Here is a 21,637-nt window from a genome sequence, read left to right on the forward strand (position 1 = left end):
TTACATATTTATAAACATACAGCCAAGTTCAAAACAAAGATGAATTCAAAAACTTGGAAATATATTTTTTTATTTAAAAAGAAATGGACACTAAAGAATTAAAATTTTCGATTTTTAAAGGAAAGGATATTCATTTTTGCCAAATGTTGACAGTGATTTGTATTAAAAGCTATAATTCTCATATGATTCCATCAGTTTATTCTTCGAAATATGCGATGTAAGATTGATCTAGAGAACACTTGACCACATCTACTTCTCCACCTCCATTTTTCTCCCGCTGAAAGTGAATGTTAATTAAATCCTCCACAATTTCTTCTTCCATCTGAATGTTCTCTATTCCCTTCAGAAGCACCGTCCTCTTAGATATTCCTGAAAATACCTAAGAAAGAAAAAAAGATAAATACAAAAATTGCCAAAAGTTTTGAATTCAAAACCTTTCGTCCAAAAGCTGTGCTTAGAATTTTGGATTTTATGTCAGTAGAAATAGGAAGCTTTAGGATTTTTCAAAGAGGATGTCAGAGTCAGATCTGAGTGTCAGAAAGATAACTCTGGTGGCATTATGAAGAATGGAGGAAAGGAGGGCAGTTCAAGAGACAGGTAAAAAGGTAGTCAGAGATGGACTATCATGATTTGGTGAATCTGAAATGGTAGAGGAGAGGCAAAACGAAGAGTTAAGTATGAGTTCTTTCCACCAGGTTTGTGGACTCGGTAGATAGTGGTACCATCTTAGAAGGAACAGGAAGAGGGTTTGTGGTAAAAATAACGAGTTCAATGAAAACAGCAGAAAGAATGATTTCTAATACCCAGTGATAACAGATACACAAGAGAAATGCAGCTATGTTCCACATATAAAAATAAAGATGTTTTGTTATTAAGTGAGTAATTTTCATTTAAAAATAAATAAAGTAAAATAAGGCACTGATTTATATTAAAATATTCTTTAAAAAGTCAGACTCATTCTGAGCCAAGAAAAAAATGAAAAATCTATTTTGAAATCCCTCACTGATAAAATTCAAATAGTAACAGACACAATTTTTTTTTTCTTTTCTGTGTGTATCTCTCTGTGGTGGGGAGGGGGAGTAGGTTTGTGCAGTAAGTTCTCAAAATGAAAGAAAAGATGACTTTTTGAACTGTAAGCCAAGCTGCTCAAGAGGGAAGCCTGGGCAACCTAGTGAGACTCTCATCTCAAAAAACAAACAAACAAACAAAAAAAGATAACTTTACCTGATACTTTTTCACGTGTCTTTCTATGTATGGAGAAACAACAACTCTATGGCAGCTTTGATTTATGTAAAGAGGATATTCTTTCTTTTTCAATATCTTGTCAACAACTGAAAGTAAGCAAAAAGGTTTTTTTTTAATATCATAAACATTTTTAATCAAACTTAAAACTTCCTTCCTACAAAATAATATCACTGTGAATAGTGAATTGAGTGATTAATTTCTAAGAAATGTTACCACCCACAAGGAGACTTCACAGTACATAATTTTAAATAGTTCCTTCTGCCTTAAACTATCCCCTACAGTCCATCAATGCACAGAGGGCTGATTGTTCTCAGATGGACACTGAGTTCATAAGGGGATATAGTTAAGTAGTAAAGAACCCCTGGGTTCAATCCCTGGTACCATAAAATAAATAAAATACAATAGTCATCTGCACTCATCCTAACAAGACCGGAGGGTTTCTGTTTCTCAAGAAGAATAAATGAGCTGGGCATGGTGGCACATGCCTGCAATCTCAGTGTCTAGGGAGGCTGAGGCAAGAGGATCAAAAGTTTGAGGCCATCTCAGCAATTCAGCAAGACCCTCAGCAACTTAGTGAGACCCTGTCTCAAGATAAAAAATTTAAAAGGGCTGGGGATATGGCTCAGTGGTTAACCACCCCTGGTATCAAAAAAAAAAAAAAAAAAGTACAAATGAAAACTATGATTAGAACACCATAAATATACAGTAAGTTATACATTTATTTTACATTATACATATATATAGTAAATTATTTGGTCATCCCAGCATAGCTTATTCAGGAAACTGAAATAATGTGGAGAAGGAGGGTACTAAAGGAAGACAAATAACAAAAATTCATCAGTTTTCTCCAACACAAATGATAGAAAGGACAGTCTGATTTTTTTAGCAGCATTTTTCCCTAAAGTAGAGAAAAGTCACATGTCAAAACTGGATAAGGTTTAACAGAAACAATCCTTGAGAATATTTAACCATTTTTTTTTTAAAAATTCCTCTCATAAGTCCACCTTGGATCAGCAATAAGGTACAATGGTTAGAAGTACAGGCCTTCTTGGTGAGGATGTGAAGTTGGCACCCTGAAGCACTGCATGAAGGAACGTAAAATGGTACAGGCAGTGTGGAAAACACTATGGCAATTCCTCCAATGTTAAATAGACTTGCCATATGATCCAGCAATTCCTCTCACAATTATATATCCAAAAAAAAAATGAAAGCAGGGATTGAATAGATATTTGCCCACCAATATTCACAGAAGCATTATTCCCAATAGCCAAAAGGTAAAAGCAACAGATGAATGTGCTAGATACACACACATACACACACACACACACACACACACACACACACACACAGGCATAACAGAACGTTATTCAGCTTTAAATATGAAATTCTGACTATAATACAATACAGATAAAGCTGTATTAAGTGAACTAAATCAGACACAAAAAGACTAACAATGTATTATGATTCCACTTATTCAGAAAAGGCAGGCTCATAGAGAAGAAATTAGAATTGTGGTCACCAGGTGTCATGAGCCACCCATGGGTTGCATGTGGGTCACCATGCGTGGAAGCCTAGAGGATAGAAACATCTGGTGTCTGGGAATGACCAGTGGACATTTTCTCTGGTCAATTGCCCAGGGACAGTGAGAATTTCTATCCCACTCTTCCCTGACCCACCCAGCACCTGAGATGGGTGTGACCTGCCAAGATGCCAATCAACCTGCTGACTGCAAGACATCACAAAGCAAGACTTTGTCCTTGAAACCTTATCCCTGATTTTGATGTACCCTCTTAAATAAACCACTGGAGCCATCTTTCCTTTGTCTAATGCCAGCACCCATGTGGACTAGATCTATCAGGGGCTCTGCTTTTTGTAAATATATTTCTGACTATTTGTGTTTTGTTCTTCACTAATTATTTGAGACTTTAAGTGTTCAGGTGTCTTACACCCTCCTGGGCTGGAAGAAGATCCCCACAATGAGACTCTAGTCATTGCCCTTATTAACTAGGAGCTAAAAGAGAATGTAAGAGGGAGATCTTGTTTAATGGGGATAGACTTTCAGTATGAGATGATGGAAATGGATAGTGGTGATAGTTGTACAACATTCTGAAGGTACTTGATGTCACTAAATTATATACTTTAAATGGTTAAAGTGATAAATTTCATATTATGTATATTTTAATCACCATTTAAAAACAATTTTTAACAAGTTCAGGCCCTACATCAAATAGACTTGCTTCAGTTTTGACTCTGGTACTTATTAACAATGGGATTTTTTTGCTTACTTCTTGACATTTCGGTTTTCTTTTCTGCAAAATGGGTATAATTATATTATCCATCTCATAAATTGTCATGATGATTTTGTAAAACCAGAGTTCTGAATTACTTGAAATATTCACTCTCAGATACTTTTATATCTTTCAGAAGTTACTTTTTATAAGGTTCAATATTTTTATCTCCTTTCAGCTAGACATAACCCCTTGGATATCCCCAGAAAGGACATGAGCTCAGATTCTCAAGCTCATATTAGCACCCACTATAAAGTATTTAATTATATTTTAATGCGCAGATAAGTCTCTTGTTGATTGTTTTTAATACAAGACATGGACCACTAACATCAAGCAGAGAAATTGAACATAAGAACTTGGAAAATTAAAATCTGGGTCCTTAACTATTGAAATTTCTACCAAGTTATGATCCATTTCTAAGACCTCTTCCATTTGTGTCTCTATTTAACTATAAAACACCTGCAAATGGGCACAATAGCACTTGTCTGTAATCCTATCTATTCAGGAGGCTGAGGCCGGAGGAGCACAAGTTCAAGGCCAGCCTGGGTACCTTAGTAAAACCCTGTCTCCAAATTAAAAATAAAATGTACAGGATGCACTTCAATGATAGAGCACCCCTAGGTTCAACCCCCAGTACCACACCACACACACACACACACACACAAATGCTCTAAATTTTGTCCAAAGGTCCAGAGGAAATGCTTCACTTTTTACTAAATTTATGCTTTCAAAGCAGTATTTCAATTTTTTAAGAAGTACTTATTACATTGGTATGAAAAAAATATAATCCATGTTTTTTAATTATATAGTTGGATTTTTACTATACATATAAACCCAAGAGAAGCCCAAGTATTTCACTAACAAGAACAAGAGTATTTTGAGTATTTTACATAGAGAATCACTTGAACATATTTTAAAAAAACAACTGTAGAATCTTTTCAGTTGTAAGTATGTAAACCTTCCTAATATGATCTGATAAAAGTTCATTTTTTTCCTTTTTCTTTTATGTGTATGCATGTGAGAGAGAGAGAGAGAGAGAGAGAAAGAGAGAGATTCTGAGTATTAAACCCAGGGCCTCAGACATGCTAAGCAAAGCACTCTACTATAAGCACTGAGCTACATTGAAGACCTTTTTTATTTTTTATTTTGAGACAGGGTCTCCCTAAATTGCCCAGACTGGCCTCAAACTTGCAATCCTCCTGCCTTAGCTTCCTGAGTTGCTGGGATTACAGGCACACACCACCATATCCAGCTAGTAAAACTCCATTCTACCAGAAAAAAAGAACAAATGTCTAGCTCATCTCTCCTGGAATAGATTTTCTCTACCTATAAGACTTTTTTCAGTAATAATATGTGAGATGAAAGTCAGAGTTAGGTTTTTTGAGGGTTTGGTTTTGGTTTTGTTCCATTTTTAGGTGCTAGGGATTGAACCCAGAGGTGCTTTACGCTGAGCTATATCCCCAGCCCTTTCCATTTTTCATTTTGAGACAGGGTCTTACTAAGTTGCTTAAAACTTTACTAAGTTGCTGAGGCTGGCCTCAAACTTATGATCCCTCTATCTTGCCTCCTAAGTTACTGGTTGAAGAGAGATTACACTTACACTTTAGTAAGAAAGTTACTTATCTTTTTAGGCCTGTTTCCTCGTCAGTAAAATAAATATATCACCTACTTCCAGAGTCGTGTGAGAATCAGAAGAGATAATACATAGAGTGTCAGTGTACAATGTACACACAGTGCCATGTCTGATGGTGACCTTATGGTTTAAGGATCATGGGAGTGTTATTTGTAGCAACATTAGCATTCTCAGTAGTAGTCAAAAAAGTTATTTTCTAGACTCTACCCTTTTATAAGGTGAAGTAAAATCCCCAATTATCATGATAATTAGAAGTAAAGGAAGTAGAATAGGAATACTTTCAGAAATGGCAGAAAAGAGTTAAATGACAGACTACTAAACTTCTCAGTGGGCAAGTACCTCCAGCTTCCACAAATGTGATGACGGCACTTCCAGATCGCTTATCATAGTCCACACTTTCCACCTCTCCACCTCCAAGTCGGGACTTGCAAAAGCTCAGCTCTAGTTTGTCTCTCATCTGATCTTCAGGCAACTCATCAGGAATTTCAGTAACATTGATCTTCATTTTAGAAACTTCTACATGAACCTGGGAAACGGTTTCATGTTTGGAAATATGGATGAGAAAAGAGCACGTGTTCAACAGAATTCCTCAAAGCTTTAAATTACTGTGTTACCTGGAATCTGACTCCTGTGTTGAGTGGCACTGGATTGGCTGTAACCTCCAGAATCACGTCCTCCATCTGCACACGATGCTTCTCCATTTGTAACACATTTTGTGCAACTGAAAATGATTTTGAAAGTATTAATTTCCAATTTCTCTGAAGTTTTTTTGTGCTTGTTTAAGAATAAACTTTCATGAAGGTTTTGATTTTCTTTAATAGCAAATGATATAATTTTAACATTTTTCTTGGGATTTCCAAATGCTAATGGTCTTGTCATCAAAGCAGAATATATTTATATTGCAATACATCAGCAAAAATGAGAGTTTTTCTCAAATTCCATATTCATCTTAAAGGATCAATCTCTCCTCTGATTTATCTTAAGAGACATGCCCAATGATAATCCTCTAGAAATTCATATGTTTTTCATATATTATTTCCATCAGGCACACACCCTTCTTTCCACCACTGACAGCATTACCAGAGAATTCCTCTAATACATGAGATCTCAGTCAGAAATTCTTCCATGTTGAGTAAGTTAGGAAAACTTTTGCAGGCCAATGTCATTTTTACAATTAACTTTAACTGTATTTAACTCAATCATTTGTCACTCCCATGTTACAAGCACCATAGAAATACATAGTCGTTTTAGTCTTTGTCTTGAAAGGGTAACATAATAAAAAATGAATGGCCCTGAAGACCACCAGGACCCACCCTATAACTTCACAATGTACACTTGCTTATCAGAGTGAGAATGTTTTATTTTGTTTTGTTGGTGATTTTTATTTTTTTTGTCATATTTAATGAGGCATTTCATTTCACTAAAATGCTCTTGAAATCATTCCTTTGAAAATCAGGGAACCCCACTATACCAATCACAAAGCCATCAGGTCTAATTTTTTCACACAAATGGGAGAGGCTCAGTACTATAATTATGCCAAAAACATTAAAAATCCAAAGAGCAACTACATGCAAATTTAAAACGTATGTGAGTAGGTATTTCTTTTTTTAATTGTGGGGCATGAGTTTAGAACACTTCAGTTGTTACAATTTGGAACTGCTTGTTCTAATTTATCATGAAGACAAGAGATGTTCATTCTCTGTCTCATAAACCTCACTATGTTTATGTCAGCCAGATAGCACAGCTGGAGGGAGAGAGAAACAGGACTAGAAGGCAGGGCGTTGTCTTGTGGGAATTCAGACTCACTGTACCACAACATGACTTTATAACTCGGATAATTTTTTTTTTTTTTTTTTTTTTTTTTTTTTGCTAAGGGCAACAGACGACAATTACACAAAACATCAATGAAGTAATACTCTGATGATCCTCTTTCCCATTCACGCCCCCCCCCAAGAAACTCCCAACATCTGGTGATATGACACAGTGGAGAGAGACCACTTATGTCTCAACTTCTATGACTCGAACAGCCAAAGGCCAACTCCTGATTCATTACGTTCAAATGTAGCCCTGTCCCAGGAGATCAGGGGCTCAGAGCCGTGTCAACAGTAGAAACAGCGATGTGGCTCTATCTGAAGAAAATCCTAATCCCAGCATTTCCAGGTAAAGGCTGTGCAGAAACCTGGCTCAGAATCCTCATTTATGTCTGCCAGTTCCATCCCGACTACCACTGTCCACTGCCAATGTGGCTCCTGGTCTCCGCCTCTCCCCAGCTGCAGTGATGGCGCCAGGGTAAAGAGAAGCTCACTGGGGAAGGGGGCCTCATCTGAGCATTCACCAACCTTCTGGAAAGTCTTTCCTGTCAACATTTATTTTTAGGCTACCATGGTAGGACTGGGAGTCAGGAGATAGGGGTTATGATTTAGAATTTCGGAATATAAACATTGAATGGCCCTGAAGACCACCAGGTCCCACCCTATAACTTCACAAATACCAGAATGAAGGCCAACCTGCTCAGAGGAATGTTGGTCCTCCAGAAATTACACAGGCAAGTGATCGTGGACTGAAACCTCCAAAGCTATAAGCCAAAATAAACCTTTCCTCCTTTAAGTGGATTTCTCTCAGGTATTTATTACAGTGATGAAAAGCCAACTAACACACATAATGTCTTATAGTCAGTTTTCTCATCTATAAAATGGGGATATTATATCTGCTTCAGAGTGTCACTTCAAGGAGGAGAAAAAATGTTATATGGAAACATTGTAAACAATAACCAAATATCTAAGAAATAAATATATAACATATAAATACATAATTCTCTCACTTTTTCTAGTCAGTATTGTACAGTGTTCCATTCTAAAGCCCACATCATTCACGTAGATAAGGACCTTCTAAATAACTGTGCCAATAATGCACTATCTCAAAATCTGGAAAGACCTGTCAAAATTCCAGTGCTCTCCAAAGATAACATGGTCATATATATTTTTTTTAAGATGAATCATACCTTAAAGGGGAATGCAGGAAGGGAGGGGGAATGGGAATCGGAAAGATGGTAGAATGAATCGGACATAACTTTCCTATGTTTATATATGGATACACCACCAGTGAAACACTACATCATATACAACCACAACAATAAGATCATAATTAGAATAAGTTATACTCCATGTATATAAATATATCAAAATATACTCTACTATCATCTATATCTAAAAAGAACATATTTTAAAAAAAAAGAGAAAAAGAAACTACATCCAAAAAGGCAGAATAGAGTTAGATATTAGAAAAAAAATGGTTTTACTTTTAATTATTAAAGATTTTTATTTTCTTCAAAAAAAAAAGGAAGAGTAGTCATACCTTCTTCTTTTTCAAAGGTGATAAGTGCTTGTCCTTTTTGTAGCTCATAAGGCACTTGTGATTTCACTTCAAATGAATAGGAAATGTTTGAAAACTGGCTAACATCCTCAGGAGTCTCTAGTGATGTGAATTTTATCTTTGTCTCTGGAATATCCTCTTTAATCTAATTCAAATAGAAATGTTTGCTTAAAATCAAGATAATAAATAACTTTAGTCCCACCAATGACAATAGATTTGGTCAGCCAATAATTCACTCTCCACTGATTTTAGAACCTCATAGAATATTGACTGTAGACTTATTTAACATCTTTAGTAATTGCTTTTTCCCCTGCAAGTACTCAGTAATATAATCAAATACTGATCCTTTAATATCATTTCACAAATGAAATTATAAATACATAATCCTCTCACTTTTTCTAGTCAATGTTTAAACTGGTCAGTATGTGTTCCACTCTAAAGCCCACATCATTCATGTAGACAAGGACCTTCTAAATAACTGTGCCAATAATGCACTATCTCACAAGGAAATCATTAGATAACATGTTTAATTTCACTGCAAAGAAGTGTGAAATATAGGACTGGGTATACTGTGGTTATGTTTATGACAAACCCAGAGAGTTTCATCTAAAATGAAAGACTACTGATTCATATGATATGAAATTTATCATATTTAAATTCCATATTTCCCCACACCTACCTATCAACTTTTAAACATTACCACAACATAGACTTAGAAAAAAAGTTAAGGGATACTAACAACAAGAATTAAAGGAACTGGGGATGAAGCTCAGTGCTTGCCTAGTATACATAAGGCCCTGGGTTCAATTCCCAGCATTACAAAGGAAAACAACAACAAAAAGAAGGAGGAGGAGGAGGAGGAGGAGGAGGAGGAGGAGGAGGAGGAAGGAGGAAGGAGGAAGGAGGAAGAAGAAGGAAGAAGAAGGAAGAAGAAGGAAGAAGAAGGAAGAAGAAGGAAGAAGAAGAAGAAGAAGAAGAAGAAGAAGAAGAAGAAGAAGAAGAAGAAGAAGAAGGAGGAGGAGGAGGAGGAGGAGGAGGAGGAGGAGGACGAGGAGGAGGAGGAGGAGGAGGAGAAGGAGAAGAAGGAGAAGAAGAAGAGGAGGAGGAGGAGGAAGAAGAAGGAAGAAGAAGGAAGAAGAAGGAAGAAGAAGGAAGAAGAAGGAAGAAGAAGAAGAAGAAGAAGAAGGAGGAGGAGGAGGAGGAGGAGGAGGACGAGGAGGAGGAGGAGGAGGAGGAGGAGAAGGAGAAGAAGGAGAAGAAGAAGAAGAGGAGGAGGAGGAGGAAGAAGAAGGAAGAAGAAGGAAGAAGAAGAAGAAGAAGAAGAAGAAGAAGAAGGATGAGGAGGAGGAGGAGGAGGAGGAGGAGGAGGAGGAGGAGGAGGAAGAAGAAGAAGAAGAAGAAGAAGAAGAAGAAGAAGAAGAAGAAGAAGAAGAAGAAGAAGAAGAAGAAGAAGAAGAAGGAAGAAGAAGAAGAAGAAGAAAGAAGGAAGAAGAAGAAGAAGAAGAAGAAGAAGAAGAAGAAGAAGAAAGAAGAAGAAAAGAAGAAGAAGAAGTAGAATTGCAACCTGAAGGATAAAGTTAGGTGGTTATGATTAACTATTTAAAATGATGGGGATTTGCCTAGCATACATAGGCACTGGGTTTGATTCCCAGCACAGACTAATTCATTAATTAAACAAGGGCTGGTTCGGCTCAATAGTAGAGCTCTTGCCTATCATGCTCAAGGATCTGGGTTGGATCCTCACATCATAAAAATAAAAAACAAAATCACTGGGATTGACAGACATACACAACACACATAAATGCACAAATGAGTTAAATGTTTACATTTCTATTTCCCCTGGTTATTTTACATTCCTATTTTTCATGGTTATTTTGCATAAAAGGTGTATCACTAAAGATTAGACACATTCACTGAGTCATTTGATCTAACCTGACACTTATTTTAATCTTTACATCTAACTTCAGTAAAAATTTCTGATTGTTGGCTGGGTACCATGGCACATGCCTATAATCCCACCTACTCAGAAGGAGTACCACAAATTTGAGGCCAACCTCAGCAATTTAGCAAGGCCTAATGCAATTTAAAGAGATGTTGTCTCAAAATAAAAAGGTCTGAGAGTATAGTTCAGTGGTAAAGTGCCCCCCAAATTCAATCTCCAGGACCAAAAATAAATCTGATTACCATAGGCTAACCAAGACAATCTGCATCTGCATATCTGTATTCAGGGGTACCGGGGCTCATGCCTGTAATCCCATCTACTCCAAAGGCTGAGGCAGGAGAATCACAAATTCCATGCCAGCCTGGGAAATTTAGTGAGACCCTGTCTCAAAAATAAAATAAATAGGGCTGTGGGGAGAAGGGTGACCTGGGGATACGGCTCAGTGTTACAGTCCCTGCCTGCCTATCATGGGCAAAGTCCTGGGTACAATCCTCATCAACACACACACACACACACACACACACACACACACACACACACCCCTACAATATGGGGCAGAAGTGGGGGGAGGGGGGTTTCTCAGTATACCCTGAGAAGGCAAGAGCTTTCCAGGGTGACTGAGAAAGCCCAGTACTAGTCCTGGCTAGTCTCTATTGTGACAGAGAACAACTCACTTAGGCTCTCTTGATTTCAACTTAGGTCCTTGCAAAGTGGGTCTACTGGACTGGCTGGTTTCTAAAGGTCTTTGATCTGGCCCCAGTCTGAGAAGTAACCAGAATCCTAACATCTTCTGCTGAAATTCACCCATCTCATAAGCAGGGGCAACTTCACTTCCAGGTACTCAAATCCCTAACTCCTGTTTCAACAACAAAGTGATAATGTTTTAATTTTCTAACTATCAGGGCTGTTAAGAAGAAACAAGGAGTGAAAGGTACATCTAATTCAACTACAGGAAAATTTAGGAAAGAATTTAAATGGTGAGGATTAATATAAGTCCAATTTTTTAAACTAAAATTCAGTCAAATTACTAGCACCTTGGATGAGGAAGATGATAAATGGATTGAGTGAGAAGACCAAGTATTTGATCCAAAAGTAATTGGTAATAACTATCACTTTATTTGACTTTGTAAATCTTGTTCATTTTTTGGGGGGGGAGGAGGTTGTAAGTATTATTAAAGTGTATATAAGTAACAGAAAAGTTCATATATCCTCCAGGTACCATGGCACACACCTATCATCTCAATTGGGAGGCTGAAGCAGGAGGATCAAAAGTTCAAGCTCAGCTGGACAGCTCAGTGAGAACTTGCCTCAAAATAAAAAGAGCCAGGGATATAGCTCAGTGATAAAGTACCCCTGAGTTCAGTCCCCACTACCAAAAAGAAAACGTGTATGAATCCTAAGTATATATCAGGATAAAAATCACACAAAGCTGACACGCTGTGTGACTGGTACCCAGAACATGACAACACCCCAGAACCTTCCTGGATTTCCACAAGGGTCTTACACGCCTCTGAAGGCAACTACTGGCCTAATTCTGAACATCTTGCTTTGGCACTTTATATAAATGGAAACAAATGGTATACCCTTGTTATGGTTTGGATATGTGGTGTCCCCCAAAAAGCTCCTGTGTTAATGCAAGAATGATTGGATTGTGAGAGCTGTCACTAAACAGCCCATCCTAGTTTGAATGGACTGACTGGGTGGTAACCATATGGCAGGTGGGGCATGGCTGCAGGAGGTGGGTCACGGGGGGGGGGGGGGGGGGGGGGGGTTGCTCTGGAAGGGTGCATCTTCCTGAGGCCCCTTGCCCTCTCTCATCTTCCTGGCTGCCATGAGGTAAGCAGCTTTCCTCCACCATGCCCTCTGCCCTAACATTCTGCCTCACCTGAGGCCCAAAGCCATAGAGTTGGCCCACTATGTTCTAAATTTCTGAAACTAGGAGCCCAAATAAATTTTCCCTCCTCTAAATTGTTCTTGTTGGGTATTTTGGTGACAAGAATTAAAAACTGATTAACAATAGCTGGGGATATGGTTCAGTTGGTAAAGTGGTTGCCTCGCATGCACAAGGCCCTGGGTTCAACCCCACCACCACAAAATAAAACAAAACAAAAAAAAGTTAATTAACAACCTTCCACTGTCTTTTTTGATCAACACCATGTTTATGAGATTCATCCGTCTTATTTTATGTAGTTGTGGTCTGGTCATTCTCAATGTTGTGCAATATTCAATTGTGTGTGAATATACCCTAATTTATTAATTTATCCTATTTTGGAAGAACATTTACGTTGTTTTGGTGCAATGAATGTTTTTAAAATGAACTTCGTGTAATTGCATCACTTTTTCTTAAAGTACATGTCCATAAAAAATGTGAAACACAAAATAGAGTACCTGGAAGACTCCGGCAGCCTCTTGTAACTCGACTTCAAGCTTTTGAATCTCCTCCTTTAAATGGTTATTTTCCTTTGTAATTTCATCAATTAATCCCTAAAAAATATCAAATGGTACCCGCAAAGTTTAATAGAGCTCATTAGTTTAAAACTCATAAAGTTTAAAATGAGCTCATTTTTCCAAATTAATTAAAAATGCTAAATTTCCCCACCTGAGCAAGACAAAGAAAGGCAATAGATACTCTCAGAATTAATTGTGCTCTCATGAATAATATCTTCGTTGTATATTTTACCTTATCACCAGTGATTCTGCTAACATTTTCAATTTTTCTATCTCTATAATATGAATAAGGAAACTGCTTTTCACTCAGGACCAAAGTCAAAGACATTTTTATAATTGAGGCAGGGATTGAGACTAGTTCGCTTCCTTGCTATTTGTGACTACTAAATGACTTTTAAATTACACCAAAACTGTCAACTTGTTAATCTGTGGCAATATTTTTAAAAAATAAATAAATAAGTTAGCTGTGATTCCCATAGTCTACAGCTGCCTTAAAAGGTCAAACACATAGCCTTTGGGTAGCAGGCTTAAACTACCTGGGCCTCTGCTCTCTCTTTGGTTAGATCAGATAATTGCTAATTAATCTTTGAACTTCCAGGTGCAAATCCAAGAAATGAGGGAATGCATGAGAAAGCAGCTACATTCTGTTGTAAACTCTGTAAGCAAAAGATTAGAAATACAAACCTTCTTACAAGGCTTAAATAACACAACAAAACTTAAAAAAAAAAAAAAAAAAAAATTCCAAAAATGTTGGATCCTAATAGCTTCCAAAATGCAAGGTAATATTGGACAAAGACATGTAAAAGTGCTTTACTAAAAATTAATTTTTTTTATTAATATCTAGTTATTTTCCTTTTTACCTCATTTTGGTCGTCTTTCATCAATTCTTCATTTGTCTGATGTTCCTTAAGAACTTGTTTGTTGTTGTCTTTATCAGCTTCCATGATTTTCTAATTATCAAAGATTTAAAAATTAAAAAAAAAAAAACTTTCAGGGTGGGAATGTAGCTCAGTGGTAGAATGCTTGCCTAGCATGCACCAAGCCCTGGGTTCAATCTCTAGCACCACAAAAATGAAGGAAGAGAAAGAGAAGGGATGGGGGAGGAGAAGGAGGAGGAGAAGAAATTTAATTTAAAATACTTTTTAAATAGTACATACACATACAAGGTGAAGAAGAAAGAAATAACAACTTTTATAGAGTCTACATTTCAAATAATTTTCACACCTATAAGTATATAAAAATTTTTTTAAATCATTTGCTTTCAAGGATGTATAGAAAATAATGTGTATTAACATTCCTTACAGTTCACATTCCAATTACAATATTATGCTCCATTTTAAAAGACTACTATTTTGATCTTCCAACTTTTCTAAAGGTTTTGATTTAAACATTTAATTCTCTCTACTGGATTTCCCAAAAGTAAACCAAGTCTAAAGGCCCCCAATGCATTCTTTCTCTACACAGGTAATCTCACTTGGAGTTTTAATAAACACTCCCTGGGGTCAATTAATTTACATGTGTTTTTAAAACCTCTAACTGAAAATTAACATTCTTTTCAAGTATAAATATAGGCAATTATGGTAGTATTCATACCAACTGTAACAAAGTCACTAGTAGAAAGTACAGATAGTTTCATAGAATATTATAATTGTTGCAAATATACTGAAATATTGTTTTTAACACAGTTTCTACAGTAGTTATTAAACTCACTGATAGATCTTGTGAAATACTGTAATATATTAATACATATTAGTATCAAAAGTTTGTTTAAATATTCTGATAACCATATTTCAATATAATTGGTTTTCTTAATTAAGAATGTGAAGAGAGAACCTAGAGAATGGGAGAAAATCTTTGCTAGTTATGCTTCTGACAGGATTAATATCTGGAATAGGTATAAAAATTTTTTTAAAAACTTATCATAAAAACAAGTACCCTAATTAATAAATGGGCAAATGAGCTAAGAAGAAATACAATGAACAACAAATACATGACAAACTGCTCAACATCAGTAACAATTAGGGAAATGCAAATCAAAACTACACTGAGATTTCATCTTACCCCAGTTAAAATGGCAGCCATCAAGAATACAAACAATAACTAGTCACAGTAGCAAACACCTATAATCCCAGCAACTTGGGAGGTTAAGGAAGGAAGACCATAAGTTCAAAGCCAGCCTCAGCAATGTAGCAAGGCCCTGTTTCAAAATAAAAAGGGCTGGGGATGTGGTTCAGTGGTTAAGCACCCCTGAGTTCCATACTGGTACCAAAAACAATCAAACAAACAAAAAAAGAATACAAACAATAATAAATGCTGAAGAATTTGTGGACAAAAAGGAACAGTTTTACACTGTTGGTGGTATTATAAATTTATACAACCCTGAAATTCAATCAGTATGGAGATTCCTCAAAAGACAAAAAGGAACTACCATATGACCCAGCTATATTACTTCTCAGTATTTATCCTAAAGTGTTAAATTCAGTCTACTATAGTGATACATGCATACCCATGTTTATGCAGCAAAATTCACAATGGTCAAACAATGAAACCAGCTTAGGTGACCATCAATGGATGAACAGAGAAAGAAATGTGGTATATATACACAATGGAGTTTTACTCAGCCATAAAGAAGAAGGAAATCATGTCATTTTCAGGAAAATGGATCGAACTTGAGAACATTATATTAAGTCAAATAGGCCAAACTCAGAAGGTCAAGGGTAGTATATTTTCCTCTCACAGGTGGAAGCTAGAGAAGAAAAAGGAAAAGAGGGGCAAGGGTGGGGAGATCTCATGAAAATCAAAGGGAGATCATTAGAGTAGAAGAAAGGTACCAGGAGAAAAGGAGGTAATGATATTGGCCAAATTATTCATTGTGACAGACATGTAACAATGAATCCCACTGTTATGTACAATTATAATAAGCCAATAAAAATGGAAAAGAAAAAAATCGGTTTCCTTTGTTAGTCTATGTATTTTTTTTTTTAATCTCAGGAGTGTTTCTTTCTTTCTTTTTTTTTTTTTTTGAATTTTTTTTTAATATTTATTTTTTAGTTTTCAGCAGACACAACATCTTTGTTTGTATGTGGTGCTGAGGATCAAACCTGGGCCGCACGCATGTCAGGCAAGCGTCCTACTGCTTGAGCCACATCCCCAGCCCTAGTCTATGTATTTTTATACACTTAAAAAACTTCATTTTTTATTAGGAAAGGCCTATAGGCATCAGGTATGGTGGCACATGCCTGGAATTCATGACACTGGGAGGCCAAGGCAGGAAAATCACAAGTTCAAGGCCAGCAACTTGGTGATACCCTGTCTCAAATAAAAAATATAAAAGAGCTAGAGGGGTGGCTCAGTGATAAAGCTCCCCTCGGTTCAACCCCTAGTATCAGAAAAGGGGGGGGGGGCCATAGGTTTTGTCACTCTAGCAAAGCAGTAAATGGTATTTAAAAAAAAAAAAAAAAAGTCAAGAAGACCAGTCTGTACAATTACTAAGATGAAAACTTGCTAGATTGTTTGATACAAAAAAACATCATGATTGTCTTTCTGGTTTTAGATGAACCTTAATAGCCAGTCTGCTGTATCATTTTCCAAGACTATAAGTAGTTAAATTCCTAGTATTTTCAAAAAGAAACATTATTGCTTTTTAAAAATAAAAGACAGCAGGACACCATGGCACATGTCTGTAATCTCAGCAACTAGAGAGGCTAAGGCAAGATAATTCTAAATTCAAGGCCAGCTAAGTTTAGCAAGACCCTGATTCAAAATAAAAAATAAAAAGGTCTGGGTCACTGATAGAGCACCCCAGGATTCAATCCTCAGATATATATTAAGACTCTCTCTGTGTGTAGCTTTTTTTTTTTTAAGAGAAGACTAGCAAAAAATTAGTCTTGCCTTAGTTTACCCAGTGCAGGAATATAAGAAAAATAGAGGGTCACATAGCACTCAAATCTTGGTTTCTAATACTATCTCCAATAAAATGAACCAAAGCTCCTTAAATCAATGGTCGATTTTAGTCCTAGGACAGGAAATATATAAGATAAGCCTGGAATATCTTCTGTCACTCTGTGATCGCAGTTTACCCTATTACACGTTACATGACTTTGATTAATCCCCCTATTTACTTTGATCATCTCATTATGGTGACATCTGCCAGGCACCCAGACTTTGATTTCTAATGTTATTCTCCACTCAGAGGAGCCAAGGCTCTTTGGAGAAATGACTGCTCCAGGGATTGGAACAGAAAAACTACAAAATGTGCCTGGGACATCTTGTGATGCCAAAAAGCAAGGAAATGCTTAAAGAATGATGAGGACATGTCAAAAGGACACAGTTGGCTTTAGTTGGTTTTCACTGACCAAATCTGGGAATAAATTAGGGATTAAGACAAATAATGGTAGTCATGATTAAAGCCACTGAGTAAAAAACAAAACTGTGAGATGAAACCTAAGTAAATAAATTTAAAAAATGAAATTTTGGTGAAGACAGAAATATTTAATTAGTTTCAAAATACTTCCCCACAAAATACATACTACTTTCAAAGGGGAAAAAACAAGTAACTCACAGCAGAAAAGCCTGGCAAAAGCCACCATACTGAGATAATTTAAATAATGTGATAAATCAATATCATGTAACATGAAATAGATGCCCTGAAGTCATAGTGTGATTTTGATGATATTCCTGCCAAAGATGCCATCTTCTGAATCTAAGACAAAAAAAAAAAAAAAAATTCAAGTTTAGGCACATTCTACAATGCAACTGGCCTATTCTCTTAAATAAAAGTGTCAAGTTCATGAAAATCAGAGAAACTTCCAGACTAAAGGAAACCAAAGAATATCACAACTAAATACGCAGTCCATGATTCTGATATTGGGACAACTGGGATATCTGAATTAAATATGATGATTAGATGGTAGAAATATCATTATTAATTTCATGATTGTGATGACTATATTGTGGTTATATAAAAGCACATTTTTTTTTTGGTAGGAAATCTATGCCCAAGTATTTCACAGTGATAGATCATCAAGTTGGAAATTTATTTACAAATAATTCAGGGCAAACAAAAATTGTCCTACTGTACTTCAAAATTTTCTGCAAGTTTGAGATGGTCTAAGATGAAAAATATATACATTTTTTAAAACTACAGACACACACACACAAATATATATATACATATCACTGTTGTATAAACAATTGCAGAATCTTCCTAATGGTGTTCACCCAAAGTCTAACACAATCTGACCCCAACTTACTTACCATATTTAAACAACTCCTCAACCATATTTGAGGGTTCCTTGAAGGAGGATCCCTCCTCTGTCTCCTGTACCCCACTATATCACCTCCTTCCACCCCTCCCAACCTTAATTAAGTTCAACCCAAAGAAATTCTGCTGTTCAAGGTCCATTCCAAATCTCCCCGAAGTTCTTAAAGACTTATCTGATTCCTCCAAAATATTACATCCCCTCCCCCACTTCATTTTTTGGTTAGGAGTACTTGAATTTATTTTTGTATCTGTGTCTTTTTCTGTAACTAAAGACAGGAATCATGTTCACTCTCTCTTGCAATCCATTCAAAGCACAACTTTACACAATGAAAATATTCAATTTATGGAAATGTATGGTATCTTGCATATTTGTTCTGCACAGACCTCGAATGCATGTGAAGTTCTCTTATTATATTTCTTTTTTTTTAATATTTATTTTTTAGTTCTCGGTGGACACAACATCTTTGTTGGTATGTGGTGCTGAGGATCGAACCCGGGCCGTACGCATGCCAGGCGAGCACGCTACCACTTGAGCCACATCCCCAGCCCGCTCTTATTATATTTCCAAAAGACAGAAACTGCACTGTTATTTAATTGCTTTCTTAAATTATTATTGTTGGTGGTGCATGCCTGTAATCCCAGCAATTTTGGCGGCTGAGGCAGGAGGTTCACAAATTCAAAGCCAGCCTCAGCAATTTAGACCCTGTCTCAAATTTTAAAAACAAAATAAAATTAAAAGGACAGGGAATATTGATTGTTCAGTGGTAACGTGCTCCCGGGTCCAATCCCCAGTAAAGTGTCCCCCCCTAAAAAAAAATCATTTTTACAGTGTATTAAAGGTTCTCAATGTAAATGGTCCTCCCAACTCCTTAGGCATGTTCACCACCTGAATAATATCCCTCTTTGAAGCGAGTCAGGTGTGTGGTAATACTTTCCTTTTGTGCAATCATGTGGGGGGCAGAATAATGACCCTTTCAATATCCACATCTTAATCCCAAAATGTAAAAATCTTAGATTCATTGCAAAGGAGACTTAAGGCTGCAGATTAAATTCAGGTTGCCAATCAGCTGTCTTTAAAATATGGAAGTCTTCCGGAATTATCTCTGAAAACCAGTGTGATTCAGAGAGTCCTTAAAAGTAAAAGAGGAAGACAGAAGAGTCAGTGAGATGTGAGGACTGAAGAATGGCCAGAGATGCAAAAGTTGCTGGCTTTGAAGATGGAGAAAGAGCAACTGAGTCAAGTGTGGTGGGCAGATTCTAGAACTCAGAAAGGAAATTGGTCCCAAGAGCCTTCAGAAAAGGAAAGCAGCCCTGCCAATACTTTGGCTTTAGCCCAGTGAGACCTTCATAGGACTTCTAACCTACAGAATTCTAAAATTAAAAGGAGGGAGGGGGATAGACCACTAAATCCATGTAATTCATTATGGTGGTGAAATAAAAACCAATACAAACCACCATCATCTCGTTTCCCTAAAATATCATTTCACTGTGTTGCATAGTGGTTTTGAATGGAATCTTTGCATATTCAGGCCCAGCAGCAAGAAGAAGAAATACAATGTATGCATGTTGTATATACTTGGAACATAGTGTCAAAGGACAAAAGTACAACAGTTTAAAGCTCTTACTTGGCTTTATTTTACTATTGGAGAATCCCACAACACTTTATTTCATAAATAGATTTAAATGTTCCCATGGGCTGAGTAGAAGTTGGTTTTGCAGACAAAGTTTTAAAAAGCAGAAGGGGGGAAGGTTTGTACAAAAAGTAGACTGGTCATTGCGATGTTACTTTCTTTGTAAGGCTGGGACAGATAGGAAATCAGAACAATAGAAAAATAACTGCTTGGTTACCAAGAGGCTATTTCAGGTTACTTTTTTTTTTTTTTTTTTTGTATGAATTAAATCAGAGGGAAGTCATTATCATGCTAATTGAAACTAGCCTGCTTAGGAAACTTGGCTGTTATCTTTCTCAGAAGGACAGTTACAACTTAATTTTACTTCAGTGACATGGAACTTTAGCATGGGTTACTCCATATTGATTTTTTAGTCTGGTCTCTTGGGGCCTAGTGCATGAACTTAATCCAAATAATGGCCCCCTACAGTTTTGATTTTACAATAGTATTCTCCTTTGGATGCCTTCTACAAGAAAACCTTGCCAGTCCTGAAAAGTGAGGCATGGGTGCAGTACTCTGCGTCTGCCAAGAAGAATAGAAATCCGTTTTCCTAAGAACTCTTCCTGGAGACCCTCCAAGAAAACAGTAGGGAGACATAAATCATTTTAAGTTTCAATTTCCCGAATGAAACAAAGCAAACAGACCACGGGTTTGAGGGCCCGACAGCGTAAAGAAGGCTAAATGGCCTTCGAGGCAGGTGCGCCACAGGGGTTTACGTGGCCCCAAACACCCAAAGTGCGGGGATCCCAACCCTGGCTCCCCCCAATTCCCGCGCGTCGCTGCGGTGGAACCCGCCTCCCTTCCCACCCGGGCTGCTGGTAGCAGGGATTAGCAGCCAGGGACTGGGCGCCCCACTCACCAGCGTCCACCAGCCAAGCGCAGCGCCCCCGGGCTCCAGCGCGCTTGACCTTCCGGGAAACCGGCCTTGCCCAGCGCGGCTGGGCGGCGACGTAGTGGGTGCTGGAACTGGCGCAGTCTCCTGCAGGAGCGCCCCGAAACAGCTTAGGTGCCCTCGAGGAGGTGCCACTCACTCAAACCGCTTGGTTCCTTAAAAAAAAAGAAAGAAAAAAAGAAAGAAAGAAAGAAAGAACAGAAAAGGGGGGAAAAGACTTTTCTTTAAAACTTAAGCACGACTAGGAACACTAAAGCTTGTGGCTCCCGTGATTATCCACTAACAGAAACAAAAAGTTAGAACTAATTTCACTTTCGGTTCTCGAGACATGGTTGTTTTGTTTTTGTTGCGCCAACATTCTCCTAACAAGTCTTCCTAAAGTTTCTAAAACACTAATTTTAGGACATGATTTTTAAAACACATTTTTTAAGTGTATTTTACAGCACAGACTGTTGGAAAAAAATAGATAGAAACCAAAGTCAAAGCAGGAATCTTTCCAGATTATAACTGTTATTTATTAGACATTGTAACCTCAGTTTATGAGTTTTTACAGTGAGTGATGCTTTGTCTCTGCCACATCCCCTGGGCTATGAAATTGGGAAAGCCGTGATGTTGAGTTGGTTTCTATAACCCAAGTCCCTTGAAAGTTTTCTCATAATCTTTTGTTTTGTTGTGAAGCTTGTAAACAAATATTTCACTAGGTGTGAACTTTTCCTTTGAAAATAAAAACATCTGGTTAATTTCAAAAACTGCAATTTCCTAATCCTACACAAAGAACCCACCCCACAGCTGCACTCTCTCATACACAGAGGTGGGAAAGGAGATGAATCAAAATTATCTCAAGGCATCAATCAATTCCTGTTTATGGTGACATGTAGTAGTAT

The 21,637-nt window shown here is 37.1% G+C and overlaps 1 protein-coding gene across 1 annotated transcript; it reads right to left on the minus strand.

The window, feature by feature from the left end:
- Positions 1 to 53: 53 nt before the first annotated feature.
- Positions 54 to 21,039, minus strand: Nmi (N-myc and STAT interactor). Its single transcript, XM_005315810.5, has 8 exons — positions 20,721 to 21,039; positions 13,789 to 13,878; positions 12,869 to 12,964; positions 8,521 to 8,683; positions 5,781 to 5,887; positions 5,506 to 5,692; positions 1,225 to 1,331; positions 54 to 379 (listed from the first exon to the last, which is right to left on the minus strand). The coding sequence occupies exons 2-8, from the start codon at positions 13,870 to 13,872 to the stop codon at positions 197 to 199; spliced, it is 927 nt and encodes a 308-aa protein (XP_005315867.2). The 5' UTR covers positions 13,873 to 13,878; positions 20,721 to 21,039; the 3' UTR covers positions 54 to 196.
- Between the last annotated feature and the right edge of the window lie 598 nt (positions 21,040 to 21,637).

Source organism: Ictidomys tridecemlineatus, chromosome 7, assembly GCF_052094955.1.
Source record: "Ictidomys tridecemlineatus isolate mIctTri1 chromosome 7, mIctTri1.hap1, whole genome shotgun sequence".
In the NCBI taxonomy this organism is placed as follows: Eukaryota; Metazoa; Chordata; class Mammalia; order Rodentia; family Sciuridae; genus Ictidomys; species Ictidomys tridecemlineatus.

Bases quoted from the DNA above. Each gene is read 5' to 3' on its own strand.
- Nmi (XM_005315810.5), bottom strand. From the start codon at position 13,872: ATGGAAGCTGATAAAGACAACAACAAACAAGTTCTTAAGGAACATCAG. The intron at 12,965-13,788 runs GTAAAAAGGAAA...GATATTTTTTAG, and splicing joins TGAAAGACGACCAAAATGAG to GGATTAATTGATGAAATTAC. The intron at 5,888-8,520 runs GTATGACTACTC...AATCATTTTCAG, and splicing joins CACCTTTGAAAAAGAAGAAG to TTGCACAAAATGTGTTACAA.